The sequence below is a fragment of the Mauremys reevesii genome, linkage group 4 (genome assembly GCF_016161935.1).
Source record: "Mauremys reevesii isolate NIE-2019 linkage group 4, ASM1616193v1, whole genome shotgun sequence".
Lineage (NCBI taxonomy): Eukaryota > Metazoa > Chordata > Testudines > Geoemydidae > Mauremys > Mauremys reevesii.
The window spans coordinates 8,439,886-8,454,092 of record NC_052626.1 but is presented as its reverse complement, the minus strand read 5'-3'; the positions used below and the strand labels follow the sequence as shown (position 1 = coordinate 8,454,092).

At 42.4% G+C, this 14,207-nt stretch overlaps 1 protein-coding gene across 5 annotated transcripts in view; it reads left to right on the top strand.

The window, feature by feature from the left end:
• Positions 1–14,207, top strand: part of ERO1A (endoplasmic reticulum oxidoreductase 1 alpha) — a 41,214-nt gene extending 27,007 nt beyond the window's left edge. For 4 of the 5 annotated variants that reach the window (XM_039536674.1, XM_039536669.1, XM_039536672.1 and 1 more), the window contains exons 8-16: positions 3,530–3,576; positions 4,960–4,971; positions 7,212–7,238; positions 7,421–7,513; positions 9,252–9,498; positions 10,400–10,469; positions 10,847–10,933; positions 11,158–11,291; positions 13,739–14,207. In XM_039536674.1, the coding sequence (XP_039392608.1) occupies positions 3,530–3,576; positions 4,960–4,971; positions 7,212–7,238; positions 7,421–7,513; positions 9,252–9,498; positions 10,400–10,469; positions 10,847–10,933; positions 11,158–11,291; positions 13,739–13,799 (778 nt within the window). In that variant the 3' untranslated portion in view covers positions 13,800–14,207. The remainder of the gene's footprint in view (positions 1–3,529; positions 3,577–4,959; positions 4,972–7,211; positions 7,239–7,420; positions 7,514–9,251; positions 9,499–10,399; positions 10,470–10,846; positions 10,934–11,157; positions 11,292–13,738) is intronic. The other variant, XM_039536670.1, reaches the window with a different exon arrangement.

Here is a 14,207-nt window from a genome sequence, read left to right as displayed (position 1 = left end):
GTGCTGTAGCGGGTATCCCATATTGTAGAAATTAATGGTTCACCACTGAAGTGCATAGTGGAGATGGGTGCTGACGTTAATGTTCTCCCCTCTGGGTTAGTTCATAATCTGGCCATTTGCCTGACTACAGTGGTGATAAAAGCTTGGCATTTGTATGCTTTGCAGACAGTGAGTGGAGCTGTGTGTTCTACAAAGGCATAGCCTGTGCTGCAGAGTTTTACATTGGTAAAGGTGCTGCTGCAAATGCCGTTCCATTGTTGTCCTGTGATCTGTGCTTAGTGTGGTATTATGCAGGAATTCCCACAGGACACCTTGGGTGTGGTTATGTTGGCTAGAATACCATTCAGGGACACCATGATTTATTTAATGGTGATGATGTTCTCTCAATGGGATATGCGCACTCTCTCCAGCTGGATTCAAATGCCAAGCCCTTTGCATCTCCTGCATGTCATGTACCTCCTGCATTTGTGGACAAGATCCAAGCAGTGCATGAAAGATAATATTATCATGCGGGAGGTGGAAGGGCCTATGGAAATGGAGCCCCCACTCCTCCAAGGTGATCGGACACAAAAAGAATGATGACATTTGACTGTGCACAGATTTTTAGGGCACTTAATAAGTATGTGACACGTGAGGAGTTTCACTTGCCAACCTTCAAAGAGGTGACCTGCTGAGTAAATCCTGGATTTTCTCTCTGTTGGATAACCGATCTGGTTATTAGCAAATACCTGTGGTTGAAAGTTTGCAGTTGTTATTGACTTTCAGCATGTCATTTGGGAGGTACTGCGATCAACAACTCCCTTTTGGGTGAGTCTGTGCTCCTGAGGTATTTCAGAGACCGGTGTCTCAGCTCCTTGATAATATCTAGGTTGCATGTTGATATTTGGATGGCATTCTCATGGTTGCCAAGAGTCCTCCTGAGCATAATGCTGTTCTGGACCAGGGCTAGCCCAGCTCCAACAAGCTGGCATAAAGTTAAATGTGGCCAAGTGCCGTTTTGCAAAAGATGGTTTAGATTTTCTAGGGCGTTCTCTGTTGGCCGATGGTGTGAAACTGGCACCTGAATGGCTACAAGCTGTTGCTTGGCTGCAATTACCCACAGATGGTAGCAGTTTACGTTTGATCCTTGGCCTACCTTGAAACATAGGTGGTCATGCTCTGCCCCATGTTAGTACCTTTGCCAAGCCACTGTGGGGTTTAACCCAGGGCCAGTTGGTTTGGACTGAAGAGGCAAAGCAGGCCTTTGAAACCCTGAGTCAGGCCCTCTGTAGTATCCAATCATATGCTTATTTTGATCCAGTGAAGTCAGTAGTGATTCAGTCTGATCCATGCAATTGGGGACCGGGCCTAGTTCTGCTCCAGGAGGGATGGCTGGTTATTTTTGCCTCCCATACTCTCATCCCAATGGAAACAAAATATTCCCAGATGGAGCGAGAATTCTTGGCATGGTTTTTGCCATTGTACACTTCAAAGTCTACTTAGTGGGGAGACATTTTACATTAGAAACTGATCATTTGCCTCTTTGGCAGATCGATCATAAAGTGATTGACTGCTGCAGCTTCACACTCAGCGGTGGTTTCTTCAGTTGCAGCAGTAAGAACTTGAATTTGGTGCGTATCAAAGGAAGACGTCATTTGCTTGCTGATGTTCATTTGAGAAATTCTGCTGCGTTGGTGCCCTTGTGTGCAGAAACAGCAAAGTACACCTGATACTCTTTACTGAAAGATCTGCCCGTTGAACTAGGGCAGACCACTGATGCTAAACTGTGCAAGATGGTACATGCTGTACAGGCGGCTTGGATGGACCCGATCCTTAAGAGAACTTTGTCTACATTCTACAAAATTTGTTCCGAGCTCATGGTGAAGACATGTGCTATTCAACATATCCTATGCAGAGAAGCTCAGGTGATTGTCCCAGCAGCGTTGCGACAAACAATCCTAGATGTGGCCCGTGAAGGACATTTGGGAGTTACACACGAAGGAACAAATGCATATTGGTGCTGGGTGGCCAGGGCTGCACTCAGACATTGAGCATCAGATGAAGGCAGGCTCAGCATGCACAATGCGTAGAACAACTGCTCCTCCAGCCCCTCTGAAACCAGTAGTCATAGACACACCGTGGCAGAGAATTGCAGTAGATATTATTGGCCCCTCAGTTGCACTGCGTGGTCACACGCTGTTGACAGTTATGGAGTATTACTGACATTACCCCTTTGCATTCAGAAGTTCATAAGGCACCTCAAAGGAACTCATTTCTTGCCTAAGCGCTTAATTTGCAGTGTTTGGCCTACTAGGGAGCCTTGTTTTAGATCCTGGGACACTTTGTATCGAGAGTTTGAAGGCTTTCTGGCGAGGATCGGTACAGTACATTATAAATTTGCTGTGTACCCTCTGCAAGGAAATGGGAAAGCAGAGAGACTGCATCAGACATCCATCTCCACCCTCTGACAGACAGAGGCTAGGGACACCATTCCTTACCCATCCTGGCTAATAGCCGTTAATGGACTTAACCGCCATGAATTTATCCAGTTCTCTTTTAAACCCTGTTATAGTCCTAGCCTTCACCTCATGATTGTACTGTAGAAACCCCTTTCTATCATCTCTTCAGCTGACCTATGAGGGCCAACTTGTGTATGCTGACAGAAAAGCTTCATCCCACCTCTTTGCCATCCTCAAAGCTGATGTGACTAGGAAATACGTGAGTTTCAGAAAGCGTACCCATGCACGACTCCATACATTCTATCCTGGACACGTAGTGTATGTTAGGCAAGGGTCTGCAGGTGTTTTTGATAACTCATGGCATGAGGTTGCGGGTTCCAGGGTATGGAGTGTGGCGAGTGTGTTTATCACACGGAGAATGTGGTGTTGACCAGCGAGAGAGATACTGCCTACTGACAGGGGAGTGGAGAGGGAGGAGGACGCTCCTTTCTGTGTGTGACTATGTCATGTGGCCAGTTGAGGAAGTTGAGCTGAATCTGAGGTATAACCTACAAGATCGCCTGGTGCCTCTGGCAAGGTACTGCTGAACTTCTGGGGAGAATAGAAGGAGTGTGTGTGTGTTTGTGTTTTTTTTGCTTCCTGCTTATTGCTTCCTGAACGTGGTGTTCTAGTTCCTGCTCCCGGGGGTGAGTAGCATTGGGTATGTGCGGGGTTACTCAAAGTCTGCTGCTACATACCGGCTCTTTTGACTGCTGTTATGTTTTGTTCAGATTGTTCCTGACTTAACCGGTTCATGTGTTGATTGACCACCAGCCTGTGTGTCTTGCTTCGATTTCCTGGTGTTCTGGGCTTGCTGTTGTGAGGCACATCAGAGTGTAACAAAAGGATTTTTTTTTTGTTTTTTTGGTAATGCATAAAAGAAAATCCAAACGGGGCACAATTTCCCTCTTTTCTGTGTTGCCGCCACCTTGAAATCTGTATGGGCAGAGGAAACAGTTCAACGCCAGTCTGGGTTGTTTGACTTTCATGAATGTTTTTGCAGAGCCAAGTGGCTGTTACATATTACTTACTTAAATTATTTTGTCTCTTAGGCCTCGGACCATAGAAAGACCTTTAAATCCCTTGGCTTCTGGCAGAGGTGAGTCATTTAATCGTCCCACTAAGCTATCTGGAAGCCCACGAGTTTTGGTGGCGTTAATGATGAAAGCTAGTTATGCTGGCTCTATGAATTAAAAAGAAAAATGGTTTAGATCAAGCCTAGAACTTTGTGTGTACCATAAAGGGCATTGCGGAGGGAGGATGTTTTTGTGTGTAACAGCTCAGGGAAAACGGTCTGAGTCAGCACCAGTGAAATCAACGTGAGCTTTGACATTGACTGGGAACAGGATTGGTTTATGGGCACTCACTTTTTATACTTGAAGATGCCAGGGGCATTTGAGAACGTCCCTATGAAATAAGGCCTCCATTGTATTAGCCTCTTTACAAACATCTAGTAAGAGATGGACCCTGCCCTAGGGGTTATGATCTAAATAGTCAAGATGGACAAAGGGTGGCAAGGAGAACAGAGTCAGAGAGAGGTGAAGTGACCCAGGACACGCAGCCGCTCAGTTGGGTTTAGAACCCAGGTCTTCTGAAACCCAGTCTAATACCCTGTTCACTAGACCACACCCCTCTCTCCTCTTCATTTGAAATCTAACCCCATTGGTCATGCTAGCTCTTATGTATGAAAGCCTGAAAAAATATTTGCCCAATTGCAGCAGTCCAGGCATCTGTGTTGACAGCTAATTTCCACCATATTAGGAGTTAGCAAAAGAAAAGTCTAGGGACTGGGTTTTCACTTGTCACTTGATTTAAGAGAATCTGAATTCTGTCCGCAAAAGCTCCTGCAATTCATTCTTTGATTAACACATGAATAAAATGAGTGTGTGCTCAAAGAGCAGTGTAGCTGGACAAAATAGACAAAGGAAAATAAAATAAGAGTGCCGCCTTCTGATGATCTCATTGTACTGTATGTGTAACTTCAGCTTTGTCTTGTCCATGTGGGAAGTTAAGTGGAGAAATCCCCATTTTGCAGATGAGGTACACGATGATTAACCCAATTAGGTCAATGTGAGTCTTCCCTTAGACGTGAATGGGCTTTGGATAGGTCCCTAAATAACTTACCCAAGTCACGTGGGAAGTCTGTGGCAGAGGTGGAAAGCAGGTCACCTACCTTCCAGTCCTGTGCTTACTAATCCCATGATCATTTTTCTTCCCCCAAAGCCCTTGGGAGTGATCTTAATACCTTGTAGCAGTTACTTCCGTCCTAGTCAGATTCTTTCAAAGCACTCTGCTCATCTCGTACCTTTACTGTGTCGGCTTGAGATAATCTATCATGCACGGATAGAATGCTTTTAAACACGGCTAACACTATTTATTCTCTTGTCTGAGTCGATTTAACAACAATATCCGAATAGTCTTTGCATTTTGGAATTAATTCTAGTGACGTAATTTATGTTGTTGTTTTTTTTCCCCCACCCAGGAGGTAATGATGGTGAGTGACTTGTGTTGAGTTGTTGTTTTTTTTTCCTGACCACAACAGAAAAGGATACAGAACTTTTGCCTCTTCCTCTTCTGCTTCCACGATCTGAAGAGTTAGCGTAGTCAGCCAGGCTAGCACAGTAATTATTCCAGCGAAAATGGGAATAGTCTTGAAATCTTCCTGTGTTCAGTTTCTCTTGCATGGATCTGTTTAGCTTTATAGCTACGATCTGCTTAGCTTAACAGAGAGAAAGTTAAGGGGTGACTGGACCACTCTGTAAATATCTACGTGGGGAACAAATATATAATAACGGGCTCTTCAACCTAGCAGAGAAAGGTCTAACAATCCAATGGCTGGAAGTTGAAGCTAGACAAATTCAGACTGGAAATAAGGTGTAAACTTTTAACTGTGAGAATAATTAACCACGGGAACAACTAATTAAGAGTCCTGGTGGATTGTCTACCACTGTCCATTTTTAAATGAAGACTGGATGTTTTTCTAGGGGGGAGGGATAGCTCAGTGGTTTGAGCATTGGCCTGCTAAACCCAGGGTTGTGAGTTCAGTCCTAGAGGGGGCCACTTAGGGATCTGGGGCAAAAATCAGTACTTGGTCCTGCTAGTGAAGGCAGGGGGCTGGACTCACTGACCTTTCAAGGTCCCTTCCAGTTCTAGGAGATAGGTATATCTCCAATTATTATTATTATTATTCTAAAAAAATCTGCTGTAGGAATTATTTGGGGAGGTGGGAGTTCTCTGACTTGTGTTATACAAGAGATCAGCCTAGATGTTACAATGGTTCTTTCTGGCCTTGGAATCTAGGAATCTCTGCGACTCCTAAAGAGAACATGCCCCCTCCTTGAGGCTAACAGCCTTTGGGTGGGGTTTTCAAAAGAGCCAAAGAGTTTTAGGTGCACAGGTTCCTGGATCAACTGTGGGGCTAAAAATAGCAGGTTAGTCGCTTGGGCTGGAGCCCAGACTCTGGGACTCTTTCCCCTGGCTGGATTTCAGAGCCCGGGCGCCAGCGAGAGCCTGAACGTTTGCATAGCTGTTCTTAGCTCCGCAGCCCGAGGGAGTTGACCTGGGCTCGGAGACTTGCTGCCTTGGGTCTTTTTTTTTTGGCTGTGTAGACAAGCCTCCTAGTGCTTTTCAAAACCCCATCCCATAAGACCTGGTGGTGTGTTTTGTGCCTCTGTTAATGCTAGCTCTGCTGTGGCAGAGGGAGCTGCTTTTACCTGACGTAATGCCATAAGACTGGGGATTTTCACAGGAACCTAAACACCCAGCATCACTGAAAGGCAATAGCAGCTGGCACCTATCTTACGTTTTCAAGGGCTCACTCCTGTGAGATACCAAAATGTCCTCGACTCCTATTGCCTTCAAAGCTGGGAGCGCTGTATACGTCGTAGGAGTATTTAGTGCCGCGCAGGACTCAGCCTGTGCACATGCTCTGCCTGTTCTCCTTCCTTTGTTCCCTGTGGCTTGTTTCTCTCTGCTTTGTTCTTTCTCTGCATTTTCTTCCGTCACCCTGCAGCGAGCAAGTACGAAGTCCCGGTTTGAGATGGCTGTAGATCGCGCTGACCTTTGCCTTGTTTTTATTTCTCTGTTATAATGCTGTGTCTTCTGTCAGTAATAAAACCGTTTGTTCCCTCTTCCCCTCCCAAAAAAGGGATGCAAGCTGTTGCCTGCCACTTCCCCTGGGGTTGGGGTTATTCTTCTGCGGTTCAGTGCTCCCAGCTCCTGCTCATATGGGTGGAAAAGACACTAGGCTTGGCTTTGCTACAATGTCAGTAGCCTGTCTTTAGCTGCTAGCAAATGTTGAGTCTGACATTGGTGCCAGTCACCTGTGAGGCCCTTTCAACAGGGTTTTGTGTGCCCTCTCTTGGAAAAACCTGCCCCGATCCTGAATCAGATTGGTGTGGGTAAACTTTTGTGCCCATGCAGTCTCACCGAAGTCATTGCAGCTCTGCATTGATTGGTTCAGGGGTCTGGCCGGGGTGTTCTGATTGCCAGATCATCACCTTAGCCTGTCCACCAATCCTACTGTGACGCCAAAGCCAGATGTGAGGTTATAACAAGAGTTACCTAATAAGAACATGGATTCCCTCTTAGCCTGTAACTTTTTCCGAATTGTTTTGTATGCGCTGAGGACAGCATTGAATAAATTTGTAACATGTTTTAGGTGATTTATTTTGGTGAATGTGCTAAATTGTCCTTGTCAAAGCTCTTGTGACTGTTTTGTTTCTTCATTTCCAGGGAATTCATTTTACAGTTGGCTGGAAGGTAATGGTTTGTTTTGTTCTTTTGTGAGTGATACAAAATTGACGTTCTGTGGTGGTGATGTGGGGAACGGGGTATTAATTGTCAAAGCAAACTGTGATTAAATTAGATCTCCGATAACAGCAAGGGAAGGAAATTCAGACACAGGCTTAATCGTTTTACATATCGACTCTTTTTCCTTCCAGGCCTCTGCGTAGAGAAGAGAGCTTTCTACAAACTCATTTCTGGCCTACATGCAAGCATCAACACCCATTTGAGCGCCAGGTACCTCTTGCAAGGTGGGTGAGACTTTCTGCCTTATTTTGCTAAGAGCAAGGCTGCTTCTGCAGGCAGCTGAGATGGGAATTGACTTCCACTGCTTAGTAAAATACTAGCTGGTAGCCCATTTCAGCAGGGTTTGGGTCCAGCTTCGCTCTCCTTCTCTTCTCCCTTCGTTCTTCTCATTCTTCCCTTATACACAGATGACAGCTGGGTGTGGAAATAAGGCGCAGGAGGTTTGGGTATACAATTCTCCAAATGCCTTTCGAAGTCTTAATTTAAAAAAAATGGAATTGGAAACCAAAGCCAAAAAATTCAAACCATAAATTAGGCTCCTGAATCTGTATTTGGGCACCTGAAAACTGGCGCATGCTTGGAAGTGCTGAGCATCCACATCTCTCTGCTGAACAGAGCTGCCGGCATTCCGCACCTTGTGCTGAACTGCCTGAATGGGGCTTACTTTAGGCACTCCGGTTTGAATATGCCTGCCCTTTGCCCCTTACACGCCTCCAGATTCTCGTCACAGCTCACTTTGGAGTAACTTTCCACCTCTAACCCAGCCTTACCTTTCAATCTGGTTAACCCTTCACGCTTTGCTCAATAACAGTAAGTTTATCAGCAATTTCTCTCAGAGATTCTGATCTGTTAAGATTTTCCAAGATTCTTTAACTTTCCCCAGGACATGTACACTGCTTTTCTTGAGGTACCTAAATATGGACTTAGATGCCTGAGTTTAGACACCCAGCTTTGAACATTTTGGTCTGTACTTCTCAGTAGCATGATTCAAATGACGTCCGACTCCTCAGAATTGGCCAAGAATTGTCATACACTGCTTGTACAGACAGACAACTGCACACATGACAGGATTCCTTAAGACTTCTTAGTACAACAGTTCTTGTTTAACAGACTCTATGGTTAAGTGTCTGTAACCTGCGACAACAGTGTGTCTTTATCCCACACTGTGTCAGTCAGCCACCAGATGATGGTTACATCTCTGACCTTTGTATATGTATTTCTCTCTCTCTTTTACTTTTCTTTTTTTAACTTAAAAAAAAAAAAAAATTTTCTACTAGTCCTCATTTGGACAAATTTTTTTTTTTTTTGTGTCTCTAGTTAAAAAAAAAAAAAAAAACTCTGTCTCTGTGCACACTCATCATCATCCGAATAATACCTGCAGCTCTGGGTCCAGCACTCATTGCACAAAAAAAAAACAGGAATCTCACTCTCTCTTCTTCCTGCAATCATCCCCATAACATAGATCTGAATTTTTCTGAATTTTTTATGGATTTTGAATTTTTTTGAGAAGAGAAAAAGAGGAAAAGAAGGATCAGGGGGCATCAATCAGTGATCAGTGAACTGGAGATCAGTGGGATCAGTGGATAAAAGGCTGCGTGTTCATGCATTAAACATAATAAAAAACAAAGTTTTTTTAAAAAAAAATTGATCAGTTTACCCAGCAGTTGTTTAGATATAGATAGATTTAGAACTGTTTAAAACTGGTTAACTTGATTTAGGTTGTACCTGTAATTTACCAATATAAGCCAGTAAGATGATTTAAGAATGCCCACACAGGGTTTTATAGGAAGTTAGGTTGTAAATCAGTATAAAAAGCTAGGGCACCTTTGTTGTGGACCAGGCCCGAGTGCTGTAAACATTAAATTCTAAAAATTACCTTTACCCACCTGCATGGCATAGTGGGAAAGAAGTTTGCTGTCCAATTTTCAAAGCTGCCCTTTCCCCTTTCTTCTCCTCTCTAAGATACGTGGTCGGGGACAAAGTGGGGACACAACGTTACTGAGTTTCAGCACAGATTTGATGAAATCCTGACTCAAGGAGAAGGTCCCAAGAGGCTCAAGAACCTGTATTTCCTCTACCTAATTGAATTACGGGCAATGTCGAAAGTTCTGCCATTCTTTGAGCGCCCAGGATTCCAGTTGTTCACGGGGAATGAAAACAGAGACAGAGAAACCAAAAACCAACTGCTGGAAATCCTTCACCTAACCAAGTAAATAATGCTGGAAAGGGAATAGTGAGCAGCTATGCATATGTCTTATTCTCTCCTACTTAAAATGTTTTAGAAAATGAGATTTTTTTTTTCTGTAGTGGGATGGTATGGGTCAGCTAATGATATTTATTATTAGTAGTAGTATTCCAGTGTACTCTCAGTAGTAGTAATACCTAGCTCTCACATAGAGCTTTTCATCAGTAGATCTCAAAGCGCTTCACATTCTTGTAAAGTACTTAACTTCATAACACCCCGGTGGGACAGGGCAGTTCTGTTAGCACAGAGAGGCTAAGTGGCTTGCCCGGGTATTTGAATTCAAACGGTCAAACCAGGTACTAACCCCACTGTTTAATAGTTTAGGTTGTCTTTAAGCTTTCACAGAACTGAGTTTTAATAACTGTCTAGTTGTCACTCCTGAAACTTACTTTCTATTTGACTGGTCTGCGGAACTCTAGTACTAGCTTTACATTTCAGTCCAAAATCATTTTGAACATCTAAAAAGAGATGGTTGTGGATATAGGGCAAGACTCTAATGTTGGATGTATGGGGCAGGTCAGATTAGAATCTGGTCCTCGGGCGCATAGAAGGAGTTACTGTAGTTCATCAGTTTCCCATGCCCGGTCTCCTATTGTTCGTGACTGAGACATGGATAACTCATTTTTATTATAAAAATGAGGTTTGCTATGAGAAGTTAAAGTGAATGCAATAGATTTTCAGTGATGAGATTCAGAGCCCAAATGACTTTTGAAAATGGAATTTAGATTCCTAAGTGACTTGGGTGTCTAATTGCCTTTGATTTTCAGTGAGACTTAGGAGCCAAAGTGCCTAAATCACTTGAAAATGGGGTGTAAGCTCCTGTCAGGGATTTTCACAAATTTCACCATGTTTGTTCTTGCTTCAGGTCTTTCCCTTTGCATTTTGATGAAAACTCATTTTTTGCTGGAAATAAAAAGGAAGCTGCTAAACTAAAGGTAATTGTTCATCTTGTGCCCCCCTTCCTCAAACTACTTGCTGACAGGATAAAGTACTTCTCACGTTGGGTTATCAGACTGAATATGACATCATAAGACATTGATATGCTTAAGTTACTAGACCAGAAATATCTAGCTGGAGTAAACATATACACTAGTTTTCTTAGCACTTCTGGTAATGGTAGAAAGCTCAGATGCACCACAAAACCTGTCTGGGAAATGGGTACATGTAGGGTACAGCCTGCCTGATAGAGCCCCTAATACCTGAAAGCATTTCCTTAGGCACTAACTAATCGACGTAGTTTTTAAATCTCTTAATAACCATGTAACAATGATGTTTTGTATTTAAAAGTCGTCCTTTTTTTTTTTTTTAAAAGGAGGAATTTAGGCTCCATTTTAGGAATATTTCAAGAATTATGGACTGCGTTGGGTGTTTAAAATGTCGCCTTTGGGGAAAGCTTCAAGTAAGTCCAATAAGCAATTTGTTCTATTTGTACAGCACCTAGCACCGGGGTCCTGGTCCATGACTGGGGCTCCTAGGTGTTACTGCAACATACATAATAAATGAACCGACTCAGTTAAGATGATTTTGTTGTTTGTATTAATCTCTTCAAATAAAGTAATGGGAAGTGCAGTTAATTTGCTAACCAAATGGCACACTTATTACTGTTTTATTTATACTGCACAGACTCAGGGCTTGGGTACGGCGTTGAAGATCCTCTTTTCACAAAAACTGATAGAAAACATGCCAGAAAGTGGCCCCTCTTACGGATTCCAGCTAACGAGACAAGAAATCGTCTCCTTCTTCAATGCTTTTGGAAGGTTAGTTTAAAATTCTGTGTTTTGCTTTTTTCCAGTCTAAATAAAATGAAAGGTGGTGCATGCAAATAAAAAACATGTACTGTGATTAGTAACTGCAGTGTTAACTTTTTAAGATCTGATCAAACTTCTTGATAATGACACTTCTAAACTTCAGTTGATTGTTTTGATATTGTTTAAAGTAGGAATAAGCAATAATGTTTTCTGTTTCATTTTCTGTGATTTAAAGTTAATGCTCAAGGCTCTCATATGAAGAATTCAGAAGTCTGTATGAAATTGCATGTATCTGTTTGTTTTAGGAACACATTGTCCTTCAACAAAGGTACCCGTTATCAGGTCTGTTTAGCGTGGAGGCTGACCTTAAAGCTTCTAAGTTGTTTTAAAAGTAAATTGGTACATCTATTTGCAAGAGTTCTGTTTAACAGGCATCCATCAATTAGGCTCTTTGGGAGCTGGGGAGGTTTGGCTGGCAGTAGCTGTGGAAAAAAGAAGCCTTTCAAAAGAAAGACGGTTACACGCTGCCCCTTTGTTCTGTTAACAGGTCTGGAGTTCTTAGTTGGCTAACAGGTTTTCTGTGAGATTCTGTGCACCAAGTTGCTGGCTTTTAAAGTTTCGTAATCCTGGTTTATAGCTAAATTAATTTCAAACCAAGCCTCTGAGTATTATCCCCAGTAACGCCAGTTGGTAGCACATGGCGGGGGGGAAAACTCCAGGGTAGAGAAGTTGGTCTGGAAAACATTAAGCACTTTCTTCAGCGGGTTGACATTTTTCAGCTTGTGCTGAGAGGCAAAAAATAAACCACACAGTGCTGCTGCCATCCTTTTTAAAAGGGAGTTCTGGCTACTGCAGTTTGCTTTTTGATGTGCTGATTTAATGGGACCTTAGAAAACAGCTTGTATGAAACTAGGAGTGCTCCACAGGTGAATATTTCCAAAGGAAGCTGATTAATGACACTGAGATTTCCCCCCTCCCCATCATTCCCCTCCCCACCCCCCATGTCCTTTTATGTGCTAAAGTACTATGAAGGAGTGTCAACCCCAGTATGGAGCTAGATTCAGCAATAAGGGGCTTTCATTCCACTTTCTCTTCCCATCTATACGGGCTGGAAGTGCTTTGTAAAACAAAGATTTAACTACATCAAGACAAACTGAAATGTTCTTTACTCTATCATGTTTGTAAATGACCTTCAGATCAGCTAGTCGGTATCCTCTATTTCAGTGGTTCCCGAACTGGGGTTTGTGAACCCCTGGGGGTTCGCTAAATGTTACAGGGGGTTCTCGGGGGGAAAAATTCCCTAATGGTGGACAGAGCTGTTCCTAGGAACTCGGGCCAGCAGCCCGGAGCCCCTGGACTTCCAAGATTAAAGCAAGCATCTCTATCACACTGAGGAGATTTAAACTTCAAGTATCCTTATAAGAAATGGAAAGGGAGGCGGATATTTTTATTTTTTTTCGCTGTTTTTTAAATTAAATAGGCAGCTAGTATTGTTTTTAAAATGATTATGAAGAACAAGTTTAAGCTTTGTTGTAACGTGCGTTGTTTGCCTGGACTGCTCAAGACCTGAATGCTTGTGTAGGAGGAACTCTTTGAGCTGGCTTCTTAAATACCTTCCTGCTGTTGATGAAACATAGGAGCTTTGTCTTCTAACAGGCTTATTCAAAGTGATACAATCTACGAAAGTGAGATCTTGGAAGAGTGTTGCCATTTTCATAATGTAATATAAATACTGTAATGATGAATAATAGTGTGTAATAAGCATGTCATAAAAACAAATTTTATATTTCCAAGATCACTGCTTTTATAATTCATACTCAGGTAAAGGAGAAAATCCCTGGAAATATTCATTTTTAGGAGTGGGTTTGCGAGACTTGACATTTTAGTGAAAGGGGTTCACAGGTTGTTAAAGTTTGGGAACCATTGCTCTGTTTGAAACGAGAATACAATGAAGGAGCACACATTGCTGTAAAAATATGAGAGGTTAAGCAAGGGACTTGCCCTGGTGATTTTCCTCACTGATGCCAAACCTCCAGTAGCAAAGTGCATTTTGCAATAAACTGACTTGGTGTGCGCACTTCAGAAACTTTTAAAATAAACACCAGTTTATCTGTAAGTTGTTTCGACAACCCCTCTGAATGGCTGTTTTAGTTGTATAGTTGGCTTCATGACAACTTCTGTTGAGCAAGCGTATTTGACCACACCTTAGCTAACGTTCTATTTATGAAGGGTCCGCTTCTCTTACCATGATTGAGAACGTATAATAATTTACATCTGGCTTTAAAATGAGTCAGCAAAACTTCTTTCAGTTCCATAATCTCTTTTAACATGCAAATTCCTTAGCTGCAAGGACTGTTTTCTAATGTTATTTACATTTATAGAAAAACATTTAAAATGAGACCTTTTGTGTATTTTAGATTTCTCTGAACTTTTTTCCTCCTTTCTCTTGCATACAGGATTTCAACTAGCGTTAGAGAGCTGGAAAACTTCAAGAACTTGTTACGAAATGTACAGTGAATTTGTCTGACAAAAAAAGACTTTGACCTTTTTAATTCTGTTTTCTATAAAACAGAGGAAAATCAGATTTCCTTCACACTTCAGGCAACCAAAAAGGGAAAAGACACTGGAAGAACTCTTCACTTCACAGAATGATTGCGTCAGTAACCTGCTGCGACCAAATCTTTTGTACAAAGAAGCTGCTTTTTGTAAAGGGGTGGGGTGGGGAAGAAAGATTTGATTATATGTAAAGTAAAATGATCGATTTTTATTTTTTGAAGATAATTTTGAACGATTGACTAATGATTAAATCTGTGCTGCACTCCTTCCTTGGATAAAACATACCTCTTTTTGTCTGCCTGTGGAAATTGATGGTGTTGGTGAACATGTGACACTAGACAAACGCAGAAATACAAAATACAAGTATAG